Source organism: Sinohyriopsis cumingii, chromosome 8, assembly GCF_028554795.1.
Source record: "Sinohyriopsis cumingii isolate HCF-2022 chromosome 8, ASM2855479v2, whole genome shotgun sequence".
NCBI classification, from domain to species: Eukaryota; Metazoa; Mollusca; class Bivalvia; order Unionida; family Unionidae; genus Sinohyriopsis; species Sinohyriopsis cumingii.
This window is the reverse complement of record NC_142968.1, coordinates 49,172,228-49,192,673: the sequence shown is the minus strand read 5'-3', so window position 1 is coordinate 49,192,673 and position 20,446 is coordinate 49,172,228. Positions and strand designations below refer to the sequence as shown.

The 20,446-nt window shown below is 34.2% G+C and overlaps 1 protein-coding gene across 1 annotated transcript in view; it reads right to left on the bottom strand.

Annotated features, from left to right (window-relative positions):
- The window catches only part of LOC149793460 (glycogen synthase kinase-3 beta-like), a 71,986-nt gene that overhangs the window by 35,975 nt on the left and 15,565 nt on the right, over window positions 1-20,446 (bottom strand). Inside the window, exons 3-5 of the mRNA XM_089967454.1 lie at window positions 9,437-9,520; window positions 5,800-5,910; window positions 1,882-2,012 (exon numbers count right to left, since the gene is read on the bottom strand). Of these exons, the coding sequence (XP_089823580.1) occupies window positions 1,882-2,012; window positions 5,800-5,910; window positions 9,437-9,520 (326 nt within the window). The remainder of the gene's footprint in view (window positions 1-1,881; window positions 2,013-5,799; window positions 5,911-9,436; window positions 9,521-20,446) is intronic.

The window sequence follows — 20,446 nt, the reverse complement described above, 5'->3', positions numbered from 1 at the left end:
AAGGATGTGCCATGGTATCCAAACCTGGCTAATTTGGTGGTTGCATTCAAACCTGCAGCATATTGGTTGTGAATCTGGCATACTAAACACCAAGTCACTTTGACTCCTTCTTTCAACAGGCCTTTAAGTCAATTCATTCAGAGTTCACACAGAATTCTGAATGATAATTTCAAAGACATTCCCCAAACTGTCAAAGACCGCAAACATAGATTTCCAAGACCTATTTTTGCTAACATGTTGTATAAAAGTTATGTTATATGAGGAAACAACAAATGCAAAGTACTACAATATCATTTCAATGATGAAATGAAACTGAACAGGTCATCAGAGGAAACAAACCAGGAAAACTCGACTACATGCGAATCTAAGAACCTTGGACAATTTTGTTTGTGATTATGGAAAGAAAGTAAAATATCTGGATTTATTTCAATTTTCAAAGACTTTTAAAGACCTCAGGGTAATCTGCTCGAGTTTCCCAAACTTTCAAGGCCTTGAAAATGCTACCTCATTTTCCCCAAACTGTGAGCGACCTTCAAAGACCATATGAATCCTGATTATACCAGCTCTCATTAATCTTCAACTACGGATGTAAGATGTAGAAACTGAACAAGTGAAGTTAGAATAAATTTAAAAAAAAACAAAAAAAAAAACGTTCATATCTCAACCCCACCACCAAAAAAACAAAACAACAAAATATATGTTACTCTAACTTATAATATCATTGGTTTACAAACCATTCCATTATAGGACAAACAACATGGCTGGACACCTGCTTAAACAGTTGTTGTTGTTGTAGGGTTTAATGCCATTTTTCAGCACATGATAGGCTAAACATGGCGGCCAGTATTAATGGTGTAGCAAGAACCCAGAACCCCACCGGAAAGAACCACAACCCACGAGAAGCTACTGGCAAGCTTTCTAACATACCAACATTGGCAGAATCCGAGACTCGAACCCACGCAGACAGACATGAGACAGCAGTGATCCATAATGGAGAGCACTTTAGACCACTTGGGGCCCCCACTTAAATTCCTTTATGTTTTTTCCCTGCCATACACATCTCCCTCGATAACTCGCGCACAACGGGATCCACAAACATAGACCGCACTATTGAAAAACAATTGATTTTTGTGCCTTCTAACTTTTCTTTTATTCCAACTCCTTTTTTTATATTCAAAAGACATAATTAACGTGATAATACAAAGGAGGACAGCTTTTAATTCAGTGCAGCAATAAAACAAATGCTTCCGGAAGTCAGTTATCAAAACATGGTCGGCACTTAATTAGGTTCTCAGAGAAACGCTAGCGGACATAGCTGTTATGGTAGATTAATGCATTTTATGTTTAGTTACATGAGGACACATTGCATTTATGAGGATAACACTTAAAAGGAACTAAAAGATGGAACCAGAACACAAATTTCAATTGATAAATTTTTTAAATTTAATTTGTATTTATTTATTAAAGTACTGCCTCCACTCGGCGTAAGTGACATTTTCATTGATCGAAATTTCCTTATATAGCGCTAATTGCGGTGTACTAGGAATGTTGGAAAAAAAATGTAAAAAATTGTATGAGCTATTTTTTAATTTGATATTTCATAGTGCTGATTAAAATTTCCAGGTCCTATCTACTGTTTTCAACACTAAAACGAGCGATACATCAAAGTTTCTGTTACCACTTTTGATTGAGAATTTCTTCAAGTTCAACAAATAAGGATACATTTTTGGGGTATTTTCGGCTTTACAAAATGGGATCCATGCCTGACACCACGTTATAAGCGGGTTCACATGTTATCGAGGGAGTGGTGTATTATGATATTTACAATTTCAAAGATGACAAATAAATAAAAACATAAAAAGATTTTAAACAACCTCTTACCTTCCAAAGTCGCAAAGTTTGAGAACACCAGTTTCTGGGTCAAGAAGCAAATTTTGTGGCTTAATATCTCGGTGACATACCCCTTGTGAATGAATATATGCCAAACTGCGAAACAGCTGGTACATATATAACTGAAAGAAAGAAACAAAAAAACGAATGAAAGTCCAATATATCCAAGCAGTACTGCAAAATGTGCAGTATGCTGAAATTTCAAAAGTGATGTACATATGTACGTAAGTATGTATGTATGTACAGGGCTTGAAATTAGATTTCCTGTCGGGCTGGTAACATTTATAATGTTTATAGTCCGATGGGCTAGTAAGTTCTGGTTATCAATAGTCAGCGTTTGTTTACGCCATTCCCTAATAAAGACTTGACTTAGCAGATGTTCTGTATAATCAAAGCAGTGGCCATTGTAAACACAGTAATAAAATATTAGCATGAGAAGATGAAGTCAATTTCTGCCTCGGAAAGGTGTGTTTCTATAACAAGAATCCATCTGATTTTGTGCATTTCACTTAACAGCGCAAATTATGGTCCCGTCATTAACAATGGAAGTTTGGCAATTGATCCTAATTAATCTGATAACGAATTAAATGAAAAAATGATGTGGTATCACACTTTTTTCACTCGACCACAGTAACAAACTACAAAGCTGTATTACCACACAAAAGCAAACGGCAAAACTACTCAAAGAAATTAGTTTGCACGTTTTTTGTTTTGGTTTAAAGATCTTTTTTTTGGCTTGCTACCTAAACGCTCCAACAGTCACAAACAAGAAACTACATATTTTAGATTTCCATCGAAATAATTATAAGAATTAAATCAATTTATTATGATTACGTTATTGACACATCCTTTCCATACAACTACTTTTTCTATGATGATAAGAATAGTTTTTATATTTTTCCCTTACAAGAATGAACAAATAATTGAACACACATGGAGATATCCAAGCAGAATGCCATACATTTGTTGGGAATTAAAATCTCTGAGCATGGGCATCTAAGATTTGAAAATTTTCCGCCTTATTATTAATTTCAACAATACATTGAGGTTCGATTAATTAGGAACAATTACCAAACTTACGACTTATGATACCGCAATTGGAGCTGTTAAATAAAACGCACCGAGTGTCAGATGGCTTAGTTTGATGGGAACACACCTCTTCCAAGCTGAAACTAACACTATCTTCTGATGCTAATATTTTATAACAGTGTTTACAATAGCCACTGCTTTGATCCTGCAGAACATCCGCTTAAGTTAAGTCTTTGTTAGAGAGAGGCAATTTAATTGTGGGAGGGGGCAAAGACACGTTTTGAAACATGTTTCTTGCTCTGACTTTCTTATATAAAGGACACTGTGCCATTCCTTTCCTTGCTTTAAATAATTTGCGTCAGCTATACTATAACATCTCCTATTTCAAAACGAGGCACAATTCCCTCCTTATAAGACAGGCAAAATGTGGCATTTGATGAAAGGTGTTCAGCCACCGGAAAAAAGCAAAAGTTGAATGAGAATGATGAGGAATAATTCTTATGATAGGGAAAAGCCTAATGGAAAATTTCAGAAGAAATTACAAAATACAGGGAATGGCCGAATTATGACAAGGAAAGGAACGTTATGTGGTGTAACTGGTGTAAGCAATTCGCAAAAATAAACACAGAAAACATCCAGTTTTGTTGTGGGTTGTTCAAACTTTAAAATTTAATTGGTGAATGTACACGAAAACTGTGTGATATTGTTCTGTGAACAGGACTACTAAAGATTGGGCAGGACTAGTAAATTTCTCAATATACTAGTCCTTCTGGCTACAAAGAAATATGTGTTAAATTCGAGCCTTGATGTATGTATATGCATGCACACGTTCACACACATTCGTATGTATGTTTATCAAATGGCTAAATGGTAAGTTTCTATCAACTTCCAATCCACTACTCTAAGTTGACTCATCATAATCCAATGATGGTAAGTATGATTCTTTTTAAACAATAACCATTAAGATTTTAAGTACTGGTAATATTTTGCATGAAATCTACTAAATTCATGAAAATGATCATCTAAAATTGTTGCGAGCAAAAGATGATTGCTGACTGAAAACAATGATCCGGGAAGTAGGATTATACATCGTGTATGTGTTTTCAAGAGAATGCTGGACTATAATATCATATAAAGAATCAACAAAAAGTTAAAAATAATACAAAACAGACTATGATAATCACATTTTAACAGCTTTATATGATGCATCTGATCCCCTTCCCAAGGCAAATAACTCCTGTAATGTGAATTACGAATACAAATGCACAAGATTAAATCACTTTTAATTATATTTTAAATTCAGTAATAATGATATATTATTTCCTGAGAGTAACTTTGACCTGTTAGTGAGGACAAGGAATATTCTATGAGAAACTAAACATTTTAATCATTTTTTTCTTCTTTTGAACAATAATTTACATCAAAAAATGTTTAATAAAGATGGGACAAAGAAATAAAATATGAAAAGGAAAAATGTGATTATTTCAAGAAACTTCAGGAACACAAAGTGATCATGGTCTTAATAAGGCAGCAACATTTTGTATGGACCCAGGTGTGGATGCACTCTCCCACTTCACTGACTGTCTCAAAACAACTATATAATACTTACAAACATACTTAAATATATGGTGACCTACTAACTGCATATCCTTAATTTGACAAAAACATCTAATTCTTATTTTTTTTTAAAAATATATATTTCCTATGTTATACAATATCTTCAGGGCATACATGGAAAATACTTGGATGACACCAGTTTGTCAACAGGCATTTTTATGGTAACAAATAAAATGAAAAAGATTATTTTAGCAAACTGTGTTTTTCCAAGAATGCTAACCCAAATCAGATTAGCTAATAAAATCTGCAGCAATCCTGCAAGAATGAAAAAATATTGTCTTTCCAGTCAATATTTCAAATAGTCAGGAAAAAAAAAATCTTACCGATTACCTCCTCTTACAACTGGTAGGTGGCTATATCAACGAGAATACTCATATTTTTTGGGAGGTGTGGGAAGGTTTGACAGTAATAGAACCAGTTAAGTATTCCTAGTGAAAAATAATACATTTTTTACATGATGTTCATGATAAGCAGCCTGCGATTATATACGTATTGATACACATATATGAGCTTTAATTCTTTTAATCTCTGGAAGGTAGGTGATGACCTTTCATGTATGTTGACAGTCTTGGTTGTATTTCCAGTATGCACACTACAGACAGAAATATAGTTATCACATTGATGGGAAGATATCAACAATATTTTCAAACAGACTACCTGTTGGTTGCAATGAGTTTTATGCCATTTAATGATGGTCCCATTTAACTCCGTTTGTTTTGTACAATATGAATGATTTGAAAACATGTTATTAATTTTGTGTCTCAGTTACACTTGGAAGACATTACAATGTTATCTTCAAAAACAAAAGAAATAATGCAATTTCCTTGTGCAAAGAAAATCATATCTAGAACAAATCCAGGATTGGGAATAAGGTCGAATACCAACAAAATCTATCACAATTTATTTTCTGCAGATGCTAAAGACTGCTGCAGCAACATGTACTTGTATTTGTTAGTGAAGAAGGAAAACTACTGACTACAACCAGTCCTATTCTACAATTTTCTTTTAATTTACACAATGTGATAAACTTGAGCAGTTTGAAATCTGCCCCATCACTCATTCTATGCTAATTTCCATCAGCACCTTCATTCACTGGTTAAATATCTCTGCATAAAAAGATAAATTACAAATTTGTTTCACACGTACAATTTGAGAGGTGATAAGTTGTCACAATTCACTAGTCTCCAAGCATGCAAATTCATACAAATTTTGCACGATTTGCACAATGATTCCCTTTAAAATTGATCACTGTATTAATCTTACCTTAATGTAAAGTATTGGTATAGTTTGCTTTGATTTACTATACTGTCTGGCAACTCTGTACACAGTTTCAGGAACATACTCCAGTACAAGGTTCAAGTAAACTTCGTCCTTCTGAGAAAGGGAAAAAAAAAATAATAAAAAAATTGCACAAGTCTAATATCAAAATCATAAAACTAAGCCTTATATTAAGATATTTCCTTTGAAAATAATGCTAATACTGCCTTCTCCAAGGGAACTCATCTCCGACAGTGTTCACTGATGGGTGTTGTGACTGTGCCAAATGTATCTACCCTATATCCCACCACACAACACTATGAGAACAATTCTCAACAGAGATGAAAATAAATTAATGGAATATTTCATGTGATGTCACAAGATGTGAACATGGGGCAATATATAATCAACAGATAGCACTTTAAAGAGATGATGCTTCTTTCTGCTAGTCTACGGGTCTTTTTGGAATCGTAAAATATACATGGAAATAAGATTCTATAGTGCGTTTCGAAACAAGAATTTTAAGGGAAGAAATTTATAAATCTTACGATAACATTACCCATTATAAAAAATGTACTATACTGTATACTTCAGCTCCCTGGTTTTGAAAAAATTGTTTTTTTCTTGTAAAGTTTGATGGTGTATTTTCTGAACTTCTGATTCCAAACTTAGTCTTAAACATAAAATCTGAAAAAATAATCAAAGCTTTCACATTAATTCATCTTCATTACAGCTATTATCTGTTATAATGTAGTAGTTGGGGTAAATAACTGCCTACAGCATTGTGTATTGTACAGCAGTATAGCAAAAATTATGTGTACTTTTTTGTTGGATGTGTGTGTGTGTGTAAACAAAATGACAAATAATGTAAAGTAACACTGCTAGTTTATGAAAATTAGGTTTTTTCAATGCAAGGTGTTTAAACATTCCATTGTGTCTGATAGCACATTATTTCAAAAAGTAAATAAAAACAATAACCAAGCTAAGGTTGCTTTCTTTCAACACATACTGTCTCACATATGATAGATCAGAGAGTGAATAACAATAAACACAATTTAAAATTGATTTAAAATGTTTGTTTTTTTAAAAATCACTTGCACTTGAGGCCAATGCATCTGGACATTAAAAGCTAATTCTTTTTTAATGAAGAATTCAAAATTGCATATTTACAACTTCTACACCCAGTTTTCAATTAAACAAATGAACATCTGTAAAAAAACAAACAAAAGAAGGGCAGAGTAAAGTTCATTTATATCAATAAAATATCTTGTTTTCAGTTACATATCATGATTAGTGACCAAGTGATGGCACATCATATTCAGCACACTTCTGCGATTCCAAAACATGAAGCAGCAGAAAGAAACAACAAAATGACAAACCCACATACAAAATCCATCGATGTCTGAAACAAATACATTTATTCACAGATAGTAATAATCCAAATATAATAATCAATGTTCACTCAAATGATGTGCATTTCCTACGGTGAAGTATTTTGAGATTTTATGTTGTCTGAGACCAGACCATTCTTGCTTTTTCTTCCACAAAATCAAAGATAGTTCTCAGCTGCATCATTTTCAAGGTCTCAATGTCATGGCTTTCTAGCCACATCAGTCTTTTCTTGAATGCAAATACTGTTTTGGACACAGCAGTGTCCAATGGGTCCTCCTGGTCACTCTCAATAGATCATACTTCCTGTGGATAAAAGTTTTCTCTTTTGGCATCCAGAAAGAAATGGATGATGTCAGCATCATTCTTACATTTTAACATTTAGGGATCCTCATCAATTCTGATCCTGTCTGAACATTGTTAAATGAGTTAAAATGTCCCTTTAGCACAGCTTTAACGTCTTAAACATACTCTGTGAATCCCTCAAAATCACAATCCTGATCACAGAACAAGATTTCCTTTTCCTGTACACATCTAACACAAAAGTAAATCTTATAATTCACTCGTAAATACTGATATTACAGAACTCACTTTCAAATATGTCACCAAAAAAATTATACTCTTTTAAGCAGCATTGCAACAAATTACATAAAGTTCATAAGACAAGCTGCCACTAACCCTTAATGTGATCTGTTGCCATCCAGGTGTCAATAAACAAAAGTCAACAATAAGATGGATTTCTGTTTTTACAGAGATTAAGTCACAGATCAGCTGGGATGGCATTAGTGCTAAAGGCAAATTCGACAGTCATGTGTACTTTAGCCAACAGACCAATGACAATTATGAATGAACCTAGTTCTACAGCTGGTCAAAATTCAACAAATGGGAAAAGCTGATACGGACTTGAACCAGAATACAAACACAAGACACAGTGACAAATTATTTATATTTAGCATTCATTTTAACTAGTCTACATGTGTAACATTCACTGAATTATCATGAACTAGAATTTTACACTGAACATGATCCTGTGCTCAGTGTGCTGTATCACATTACTTTCACATTCTTCTTTTAAAGATTGTAAAGGTGTTGATTTGTCCTTTTTTCTAATCTGTTATTTCTTAAGTTTAAAAAGATCAATCTGATCCAACATTTTCTGGTCTATAACATCCACATCTCGCATCATAAAATGTTTTGCTTAACATGTGGTGCCATTTTCTTTAAATATATAGACTGGTCCACTAACTAACTAGCTTAACAATATAATGAATATGTGAGGCAAAGTTCAAATTTGAAGAAACCCATCTGTTTTCTTGGAAATGAGTCAAATACAATTGCCATTAATAGCAAATATGGAAAGTACTCATGCTTTTCTTACACAGCAGTGATTTTTTTAAAGAATATTCTCAAATTTATATGAGTGGTATTAAAGAGACGATAATAAAAATGACGAAAACTTTTAATTGATTTTTATTTTAGTTTATGGTATCGGAAATGTAGAGCCCATATACAGACAAGCGTAAAAGTAAAGGCACATCATTAACATCATTTGATATGGGATTAGACGGAGGAAGTGTTTGTTTGATGTCATCATGCCAATTGACAGGGACATCTGCACTGTGTTACTTCTAAAGTAATGAAAAAAAGTAAAGAGTTTTAACTGATTTTGCCATTGAACACATTGTCCCACCACATGAGCATCTACAATAAACATGATCACATGACTTTTCAAAGTAACCAATCAGAAGTGAGCATGTGACACACAGAAATGTGATTTTTATAACTACACAAGTAGAACATATCCGCAGTGACAACCGGGAATTTTACAGTAAAAATATTATTAAAATAGTGCACTCATCACAAAAAAAAATGCACAGAATTCTTATTTTTTTGTGATTTTGTCTGCACAGAATTAAAACATTTTGTGGGAAATCCTAAATTTTGGGGCATTGTCACGATCATGAATCCTAGATGCAACCCTGAATTAGTACAGTCAAAGCAAGTAGTCAGTCTACCCCTTGTGACTAATAACCTGTGAAAGCATTACCAATCATAAAAATTGCACAATCCAGCAGTGTTTTGATCAGGTTTTCTTTGCTTTCAACGAGAAATTGATAGAAATTAACTGAACAGCATGAACTGGGCCAACATATATGAAAAGTGCTGTCAATCACGTTTCACAAAATCCTACATGAATGAGAACACTAAATGATACATGTCTGCATAATAGTGAAACTGCTACATGTTTTCTTACCTTTTCACCAGCGGAGTAGAAGAAGTACCTCAGTTTCACAATATTGCAATGCTCAAGTTTTCTCATTATCTGTAGTTCACGATTCTGCAGACAGAAAGAAAATAACTGAATTCAAAACAGTCAAAAAAGACTACAGTGAAAAGACAACTGATCAGTACAACTATTTGTAACAAGATTTAAGATGGTCATAATCTCATTTCATTATTATTATTACCATTTCTTATATTTGTCGTTAAAAAAAAAGGACAATGAAAAAATTAACCACATTGCCATTCAACCCCTCCCCTTTAACAAGAGGCTCAATTGGGCTTTACATCACTCACCTGGTTCACATCTGCTTCAAATGCAGCTTGACCAAGAAATAAGGGCTAGCAGTATGCTTTCAGCAGAAAATTATAGAAATGCTGCTGACTGTATATGCAATGAAAACAACTGTTTTGAGGCTCTTCTCTGCTAATGTCTTCAGTCATATTGTATGACATCAGTAATATTTTCCTACCTTGGCAGACCTCAATAATCTGTATGCTTTCTGTCAATGCTAATCAAATTCTGTTAAGTGTTTTTTTCTTTCTTTTCTGACAAAGTTGTTTATATGCTCTTCTACCATATCTTTTAGTAAAAATGCATCAATTGTATGAATCTGAAGGCTTTCAATTCTGCAGAGCTTTTCTATTTTCAGTTACAATTATCACTGTACGATCTTCAAATCTGTTGAAATATCTTAATGAACAAATCTATCTTAACTCTTTGCCTTCTGCTAACGCATATATGCGACCATAAAAATAGCCTTGTAACCCCAGAGACGCATATACAAGCTGCTAATAATACTCTCTCTGTCCCGGCTGGCTCATACATGCGTTTCCGGCCAAGGGTTGGGAAACCCCAGATATGCATATACACGTTTCATATTAAAGCTTTGTACTGGATAAAATTACAAACATCCATTCTCTTTTATGATATTTAGCCAATGAAAAAAGTCCTTACATAAAATGATGAACGTATTGTATTAGTAGTTTTACAGCATATAAGCGGGAAATTCTACTGAAAACGAGGTCAATGGTGACAGTAAAACAAAATGTCAACATTCATGTATTCCGACGATGATTCTGATGGAAGTTTTGAAGGATTTGAAAGTGATTATATTAATTTGAACCAGATTCAAGATGAAGAATTGGACGTTAGTATAAGTCCTATTTTGACACCTAACATTTCAGATTTATCTGAAACATGAGACAATCAAATCTGGTCGGAACACGTGAGACCGGTAAATGTGGACGACTTTACAGCAGTTTCAGGGCCAGCATTTATTTTAGAAGAAAATGCGAGGGAAATAGATTTCTTTTTACGTGCTTCAGGCAATATCATACAAAATTACCAAATCTGCAATAAAATAGTGGACACACTGGTGTGCTAAATAGTGGTGAGAAAAGTAATCTAATATACATTTTTAACACATATATTGAGATATATTTTTTATTATAAATATGTGAATATAAACATTGATTCCTGTGGATTATATGTACTTGTTGGTGGAAATGAGTGGCACAAAACATTGGTAAGTGTTTAAAATTTTATTTTTCATTAAATTACATAGCTTGCATGGGACAAAATTGATACAGAAAATGTAGACAGCATGTAAATAACTCAAGAAGTTCTCACTCAGGCAGCTATTATGATACTCTGGGGTTCAGCCTACAAACAGCTGCTAGAAGGCAGGCTGCTTATCAGGCTTAGTAGCCAGGGCAGCAAGTACTTGCAGAAGGTAAAGAGTTAAACAATTTGGTCAAACCAAGAAAAACATTGGTGGGGGGGATTTTTGTGAGTGTAATCCCATTTTTAGCATACACGAATTACATTTTTAGCACATGATAGATCATACAGTGGGACCCCGCTATAACGCGTTCTGTTATAACATGAATTCGGATATAACGTGGTCGTGGCATGGCTCCCGAAATTTCAGGTACTTTATTACAGGTATTTTTCTCAAAAACCAAAAAATTCTTATAAGTATGAAAAATAAAATATGCAAAGAGTTTTATTATCATTTTCGAGAAGAAATTGCACATAAATTTGAATATAAGACGACTGTGGATGAAATATCATATACATGTATTATTCTCATACTCTTCTTAAAAGTGTGAAAAAGAACGTGTAGAAAATTTATTATGGTTTTGGAGAGGAAATCACACACAAATTCGAATATAAAATAATCATTGTGTGGCTCCTAAAATTTAAAAATGTAACTAATTTCTTATAGTTTTGTGCCAAAATAAACATCGGAAATTCGAGTATCCGAACCAGTGGCTGGGTCTTTTGAGAACTTTGATCTTTGTTTATTGCTGAAAAATGATAGCTCATAAGTGTTAATATTATTATTACGGATCCTTGAGCAATGAAGCCATCATGTCTACTTTGTGTTTGTCTTGAATGCATTCCGTATACAATCGTTGCTCTAATAATATCCGACACATGTTCTCTAAATTGCGTACACAACTAAGCAACAACCAATGCGGCAGTTGAAGATTCTCGCCAGAATTTATTAATCAATTAATTTAAGTACACTGCTCATCATCAACGTCAACTGCTGAGCTAAACTTGTTCAAATTAGGGGGCAACAATTTATAAAACATTAAAAGAAACAAAAGCCGCCAACATGTGCATGTAGCTTGGTGGTGTTGTCTTATGCAATCTGTTGACTGGTAAATAATGTCGTCCATTTCCTACAAATATACCCCCATTGTTTAATGACAATTATTCTTGCTGTAGTCTTTCAAACCAATAGGAGTAAAAGTGTTAATTAGTGGACATTCAGGATGGAAAATGGGAAATGGAAATGTAAAGCTTTTACTGTTAAAGAAAAGATTGAAGCATTGGACAGGATTACGTCCAGTGTTAAACAATCACAGGTAGCTAAATATTTAGGTGTGAATGAATCAACAGTTCGAGGATGGAAGAGGGAAGAAGCAAAATTAAGAGAGATGGTTGTGGATATGCATGAATGTGAGGGAATGATGAGGAAAAAAGCAAGACTAGCAGGAGACACCTCGGCGGCAAATCTTGGGATGCCATTACGCCACGCTGTATTGAGAACTGCTGGAAGAATGGACTTGGGGCAGCATTTACTATTACACAGGAAAACAGAGGCAACATCAGTGATGATGATAATAGTTTATTTGATGGATTTTCTGAGAATGATGAGTTCCAATCTGAGACGGCATTTGGGGAGCTGATGCAGCCATGTGAAAGTGTTGATGAATGGCTCAATTTTGATAATAACTGCACAGTTGCTGACCACATTTTGGAAGCAGAAATTATTAAAAATATTAAGTTCAAAAACACCAATTGTGATGCTGACGATGGTGATGCTTCTGATGATGACAGCGAGGACACCACACCTGAGGATAGTCCACCATTAGCAACAGAAGCAGTCAAAGGATTAGAGTGTGCTTTGGGATGGATGGAGACGCAAGATATCGACTATGTTCAAATTCTTCAGCTGAGAACTATAATTGACTTTGCCAAGAGCAAACGTGACAGTAGCAGAAAGCAGCTGAACAATAGTAATGTATTACAACTGACGGATGAGAAATGTAGTGGTATGAAATTTATACAGACAACATTAATTAACTTTCGGACATACTGTTTCATCATCTGTTACGTACATCTGTTTTTGGTATTTTTTTCCATTGAATTCAGTCACATAATGATCTGTGACAAAATTATTGAATATTGAACACAAGAGGCCAGTAGTGAAATCTTTAATGCACAGAGCTAATTCCCTAGTCACTGATGAGACAGAATGTTAGAAATAGAGCATATGAAAGTTGCAGTAAGGGTAAAGGGCTATCCAGAATGAATTTTCAAACTTTCAGAAAAGTGAAAAAAAATAAATAAAATAACAAACTAAACTAGGAGTGGCCAAAACAGAATCAACATCAGTATGCCATATATCCATGATACCTTAGAAGTCCTAGAGCATTCAAACATGGGATCAACATATATCACAAACTATACAACTCTTTAAGATAACAACTTACACATATGAAGGTCAAACAGAAAATGTTAAAAAATGTGGTGTTGTTTTTTTGTATCAAATGCTATGATTGTGAGAATGACTATATCGGGGAAATAAACAAGAATCAAGGAAGACATCAGTAGAGAGTCATTGGTCCTACATGAACACTAGCAATATGGGTCATTACATCATTCGTAATCAGACATCACATCAGAGGACAACATTTGGAAAAGGAAGGTGAACAAAGCATTTGAAATAAGATAGTGGAGGTCAAAACTAAACAGGGACAATAGGCTTGAATCCCAACCATCTACACCAGTCTCCTTATATCTTGTGATCATTAAAGGTCACATGATCAACAGTAGTCGCTGATAAAGTCTGTGTGATATTGCTGAAAATGTAGAACTGTTAAGGTATTTATGGAAAATTATTAATGATGATCAAGTCTAAATGTTCTCAAAATAAAAGATATAAAAAGTTCCAAATAAAGCAGAACACATTTGCCACTCAAAGCTAGTTCAATGTAACAGATGGGAAAACAACATTAATTTATATGCTGTCAGTAGCCCCAAATGCTACAATTCACTTGTCTAATAGTCCAGAGTCCTCTTACCTTCCAGACCCCATTTTTAGATTTTACAACATTTTTGTTGTCAAAATACCCAAAATGCAGTGGGATAGGTCAGAGACTACTTGACTGCTCAACCTGAGATGAACTTTGACTTGGCTATCAGAGGAAATGTGTGTTAAATGCTAGCTTTCTCCAAGCCATCAGTGGGTGTTGGTCTTATCAGGACAGAAATCAACCATCTGATCTGGTTAATAACTCTTGTGAACTGAGCTTTGTACAGGCTCAGGGAATCAGGGTCTTGAGATTGAGAGGAATACAGTTACGTACTATCAATGGGTCAGTTATAAAATTGCACAAGCTTTTCGAAAAAGGCACTTGAACGATTGGCCGACTAGGTATGAAATACACGCAGAACATAACATAAATGACCTCTTCTCGTCATAATCATTACATGGCTTGGCATTTTTCCAGTGGTCAAGGAAAGGCAAATTAACATTTGTATTCATCATAATTTCTGTCCTTTTCAGGTCTGGGGCATCTGAAGCCCTATAGTGCGACATGATTTGTAGCAGACAAATTCCCTGTGGTTTATTATTGCCTTCCAACATACTCAGACTCGTAGCATCTAGAACATACGGTAAATCCAATACTATTAATGCTTATTTTTGGCAATGGTTGAGAACAAATGCTCGACTGATGAAAATCAATTTCAGACTGGTGATCAGTGTATTGCATGCTAAATTTTGTAAATTATATTCTGTAAATCTAAATTCATGCACATTTTCTGTTCAGCAAACTTGTGAAGCTGAAATAATGAAGTGTCATATATACCTCCCAATGTTGTTATATCCATGTAGTGTGATCATTGTCAAGCTATGCAAGGACCAATATTAAATTATCCATTTTATGCATCCCTTAATAATGAAAAATGAAAGGGTTAGCTTAGTTTTATCCGTCTGCAATTGTTCTATGCTAGCAAAGCATGTCACATTTTTGAAATATGATAACCTGTCAACCATTTCATCTCGATCTAGTCATTATCAATGCAGTCTCTCATCATGAAATGCGTTCCTGGAGAGTGTAATTATATATTCCTCTTGATTAAAAGAAAAAGTTTTACCAGTTTTTTGAAAATCTCGGATAACAAAAGATCCAAATGAGTATGAAATCAGTATTGATTTGCAACCTCTAGTATATGCAATGATTTAAATCCACGACTGATTGGCGGAGTTGAGCAGAGTTTGCTGAACTATGTGAATAAGGGTTTTTCCTTGTTTCTAAACAACAGAAAAACATCTGAGGAAGTGATTCTTGGTCATTTCCTCTTGCTGAAATGGACATAAACGTAAGCAGTGAACACACATCAGTAAAGTATTTTTAGCACAAAGACTCACTGCCATGTTCGATATCAGATCAGCACCAGATTTGTTTAGGACCAATTAGACATTGAAGCAAGTTCTTTAGCAAAAATATCATGTTCTTATGATTATCCACTCAGGACAAGTTATAAAAGGAATTTTAAAATACATGGTGTCCATATTGGATCAGCACCATTTTCATTTAGGAGCAAGTAGACATCATAAGGAGTCTTTTCGATGAAAACTCAATACTGATATGACCATCCAATCAGGAGGAGAAACTATCAAAAATATAATCAAGTTGGTAACAGTGTTGGCCAGACTGGATTTCAGATCGGCAATATTTTCATTTAGGTCCAACCAGACGTCATCAGAACTCTTTTATTAAAAAACCCATGTTGATATGGTCATTTATTTAGGAGTAAACTTTACTTGGCACTGAATTTGCTATATAACATGCTTTTAACATTTCAATAAAATATTGTTATTGGTTGTGCTCTTCTGCACAGTGCATATTTTACTTTTTTGTGTGGTTGCATGTTGATGTCATGTGAGTTCTGCCCAGGGGGTGGGGAAATGTTTTAAAAAAAAACTTTTAAATCCTCAGAATATAGAATCATTAGATAGATTACAGCAATCTGAACACAATATACTTTACATTTTAAAAATTGATAAATAAATGGCCAAGATATTGAATTTTTAATATTTGTGGCTGTATTTGCCGTTGACCAGTTTAGTGAAAATCGTTAATTTTGGGCGTCTGCTACATTGTTATTTCAGAGAATTGAGTTCCAAAAAAAAAACTGAGCAAAGTCTCTACATAAGAGATCTGGAAAGCTCCCGACTTAAACTGCAATTAGTTTCAATAATATCAACTACTTAATTTGGCCATTTATGCAATTTGACAAATTTGAAGAAAATCTCGGCATTTTATAAAGAATATTTTTACCCATTACTTTTGAACCAGATGAGGCAGACGTATAATCTTTTTTTTTTTTTTCATTTAGTTTTATAAAGATCTCTCTATTGGTTATAAAATCCACACAGAATTTCGAAGTTGAAATTTTGGCTGCCAGTACATAAGTAAAGACAAAAAGATTTTCAAGATGGCCATACTGGTTATGCAAGCAGAACCATCATCATCTAGGACCAAGTAGACCATGCAATGAAAGTACAAAGTTTTCATGGCAATTCTTCAAGCTAGGTAGTCACAAGAAACTTGTGCAACAGAATGATGGACAACATACCAATCCCATAAGCTTTATTGGTCATATGTAGAATATATAATCACAGATCTGTTGCACATACAAGTCTTTTAAAAAAGTGTGATGGATAACCCTGATTGTATTCAACTGAGAGAAAAATGTTACAATTCTTTCTTGTTAAAGACTTACTTAAAAAATTCCAAATTTTTTAATGATTTACTACAATATAAACTTGCAGTGAACAATCAGAAAGATTCCTAATGTTTACTTCATTATTACTAGTGGCTGGATGTTTTAAATAGAAAATAATCTTCATACTCATGTGACAAGATCAGCCCATCAACAATGTCTTCATGGAATACAACATGATGCTGAAATTTTGACTAAAACTCATAACAGGTGAATTGGGGATACATATTGCATAAATATAGTTTTGTATATTTAATTACCTGTATGTCACACAAAAAACATCTAAACACCATTTTTCATAATAATTTGGCCAGTGTGCAATCTTCAGATGTTTTTTCTTTTTTAAATCTGGGTGTTGTTTCAATTGCTAGTTGATCATATGCCTGAGGACATGATCTACAATGTAAACTATTACTAATTAATCCATTTTCATTTTAATCTGTTCTTATTTTGAATTAAATCAGGAGTTTACCTTTATCAACTCTGAATCCACCTCTGCAGCTACAGTTCATAATTTCAGGCAAAATGTGTATTTTTTTATAGTGCTGAAAGTAGCAGAGGTAATTGGGTTGGGTTTAATGAAATGTAAATTTGGGGAACTTCACAAAAATGGTCATTGAGCAAATTTTATAATCTTCAATGGGGTCAGTTATTAATCTAGATTGAGAGCAGATAATAGCAGATTCCATTAAGAGTTATAGTCAGTTAACCTGAAGTTACCAGGTGTGAGAGCTGATCCTGACACAAGCCCTAAGGCAAAGACTATTTCTCAAGGACCGTGGCCGGTTTACTTGATGGAAATGAAAGGGTATCATTTTGATCTATGTCAATGCACGGCAGGTGGATACCACTGTAAGTCACCAACCCATAAGGCACCCTGTGTTGCCGGGATAATCAGATGGCCTGTGACGCACAAGCATGTCCCTGCTGAAGTATTATTGGACAAGTTATACACTTCTGAGACATGTAGACAAATGGCAAAAGCAGTTGGACAAACTGGTATATGAACAAATAAAAGCAGCTGCAGGTATACCAAATCAGTTATTTCAACACCTGAATGTCAAGAGGTAAAACTACAAAATAAAGGAACCAAAATACATATATACCCAAAAATATGACGCAGTGGTTCCACAAAGGACAAGTGAAAGTCATCTCTGGCATTTTAATTTAACTCACTGATCCCTGAAGATGTACTGATCTTCAGAAGGATAGGAAATGCATTTTTTGGGGTAACTTCTGAAAGCATCCAAATACATCTGTTGCTGCTTGGACCGATGCTCATGTGAATAAGAAGTTTTTCAATTGATTGATCTTTTGCCTGTGCAAAAGGGCAACAATTTGATTTTATATTTTTGCATACTGGAATCATGCTTTTCAAGCCCTGACCCATGTCAACTCCAATGTAACGTTGCTTTGCAAAGGTTCATCGTTCTGTGTACAGTTCGGACCAGTCTAATTTAGAGCGAAGGCACAAATGTCTCAAATCTGGTCACAGGCTCTGGTTCCAAAAACTGTCAACATTTTCTTTAAAATAATGATCTTTAAATTTTTATTTACTTGCTGCATTTTTTTTAAATGCGAGTAGAAAGCCTACATTTTTTTTAAGATTCTTGAATTATACCATTTTCCACCTCTGTAATACCATCAACGATGTCAATGTTACTGAACTCAGAAGTAGGGTAAAAAAAAACCGTGACACATAAACATGTACATACCTGTTTCAAGAATTAAAATCACAATATCTGATGTAACGGAGATCAAAGACACACCAGTACAAGGCAATGCTCTTCTGACCTTTTGATCTACCAAGCAAATTACAGTCTCACATTAATGAATGTAAGAAAAATAATATTTGCAATAAAGTATCTAGATTTTCCGCATTTCAAGAATACTAAAGCCCTTCTGCCATATTGGTTTTATAAGTAATTCCAAATAATAATTTTAAAAAACCCCAAAACATTCTATTGACTTAATCCACTTTATTGATCTTCCTAAAAAATATGAATAACCTTCTGATGTATTTGTTCTCATCGTACTGAACTCTGAAAACAGCTTTATATCCTCTCAAGAGTCTCGGATTTGGCTAATGTGGGTATGTGAGAAAGCATGCAAGTAGCTTCTTGTGGGCCGGTGGTTCTTTCCGGGGTTTTCCCGGGTTCTTCCTCCACCATTAATACTGGCTGCCATGTATAGCATATCGTGTGCAGAAAAATGGCCTTAAACCCTAAAACAACATATCCTCTCAAATTCAAATCTGACCAATGTTGTTATACTGTTGTCTATTGCCACACTTTTCCCATATCCATTTCAAGTTCAATGCATGCATAATGATGGTTAAACATTGTGAGATAACAAATGAAAATGTTTTTGCATTCTTCCAATCAAACTGTTCCAGACAGAACATGAACATACAGGGTCTACTCAGTTGTCTGCAAAAAAATGAAATACAACAGTTTATCTGATAGGTTATTAAAAGCAAGTGGACCAGGAATTCTAAAGGTTACAGAATATGGGCCTATATTAATGCACATCAGATGTACTATGTTAATCTCTATTTTAACTCTTAATAAAATCATACCCACTGGAAAATCAACCCAACATGTCTTTACATGTAATTAATGCCAGAAGAATTAAGAATTAAACATATTAGAGGAATTAAGGATTAAACAGGTACTACAGTCACAACCATAAAGGTGGTGGGAATGTTGCCAGTAGAGATGCACGTCATCTGGAACTGACAGAGGAAATATACAAACAGATAAAAGAAAACATATCCATGTAAATCTGAAACTCTGAAAGTAAGACAACTCATTCCACATTCATGAGGACTGGGATGCCTGGGTTGCAAATGAATGTATACACTATTAGCATGGTGTACTGTAAAAAGTGATACAAGGTGAATGAAACAGGATGCAGTGCTTGTATATAGATAACACACATCTTGATCAAGCCATCAACATCATCCTGAACCTTATATTCATTACATTTTGGGGCAGCATAACTGTCTTTAAGAATAATCATCAAACTACATGAATTTGGGAAATGGCTCTCAGGTATATGATCAAAATGGATGAAGAAAAAAAATGCCACTATTTCAGGACATAATGAACAAAACTTGAAGAGTCACTTAATATCATTTGCAGTCAATAATAACAGGTTAACATATATGTGTTCAATTGCTTTTTTGTATACAAATGTACTTGCATATTTGTATGGGTTGAGAAGAACTTTTTTTTACATGTATACTGCTTGGAGAAGTTATTCTTATAAAGTATACTATCATTCTGAACTGTTAAGTTTTATTTTAAATTAACACAAGAAAAAATCCTAAAAAAGACTAACTTAAAGGTACTGACAGTCTACTGGGGAAAATGAATATCCAAGAATCCAAGACTATTTCTTCCTTTTAACTGTCAAGTCTTCAAACCATCACTAATATTCTTCAGCAAAAACGAGATTTTCAAACAGATGATGTGCTACATATACATGTAATGGACGACATCTTGGTACTATTCTTATTTAGGACATAATGAACATCATTAGAAGTTGTTGTTGTTGTGGGGTTTAACGCCATTTTTCAGCACGATAGGCTATACATGGCGGCCAGTATAAATGGTGGAGGAAGAACCCGGGAAAACCCCCGGAAAGAACAACCGGCCCACGAGAAGCTAC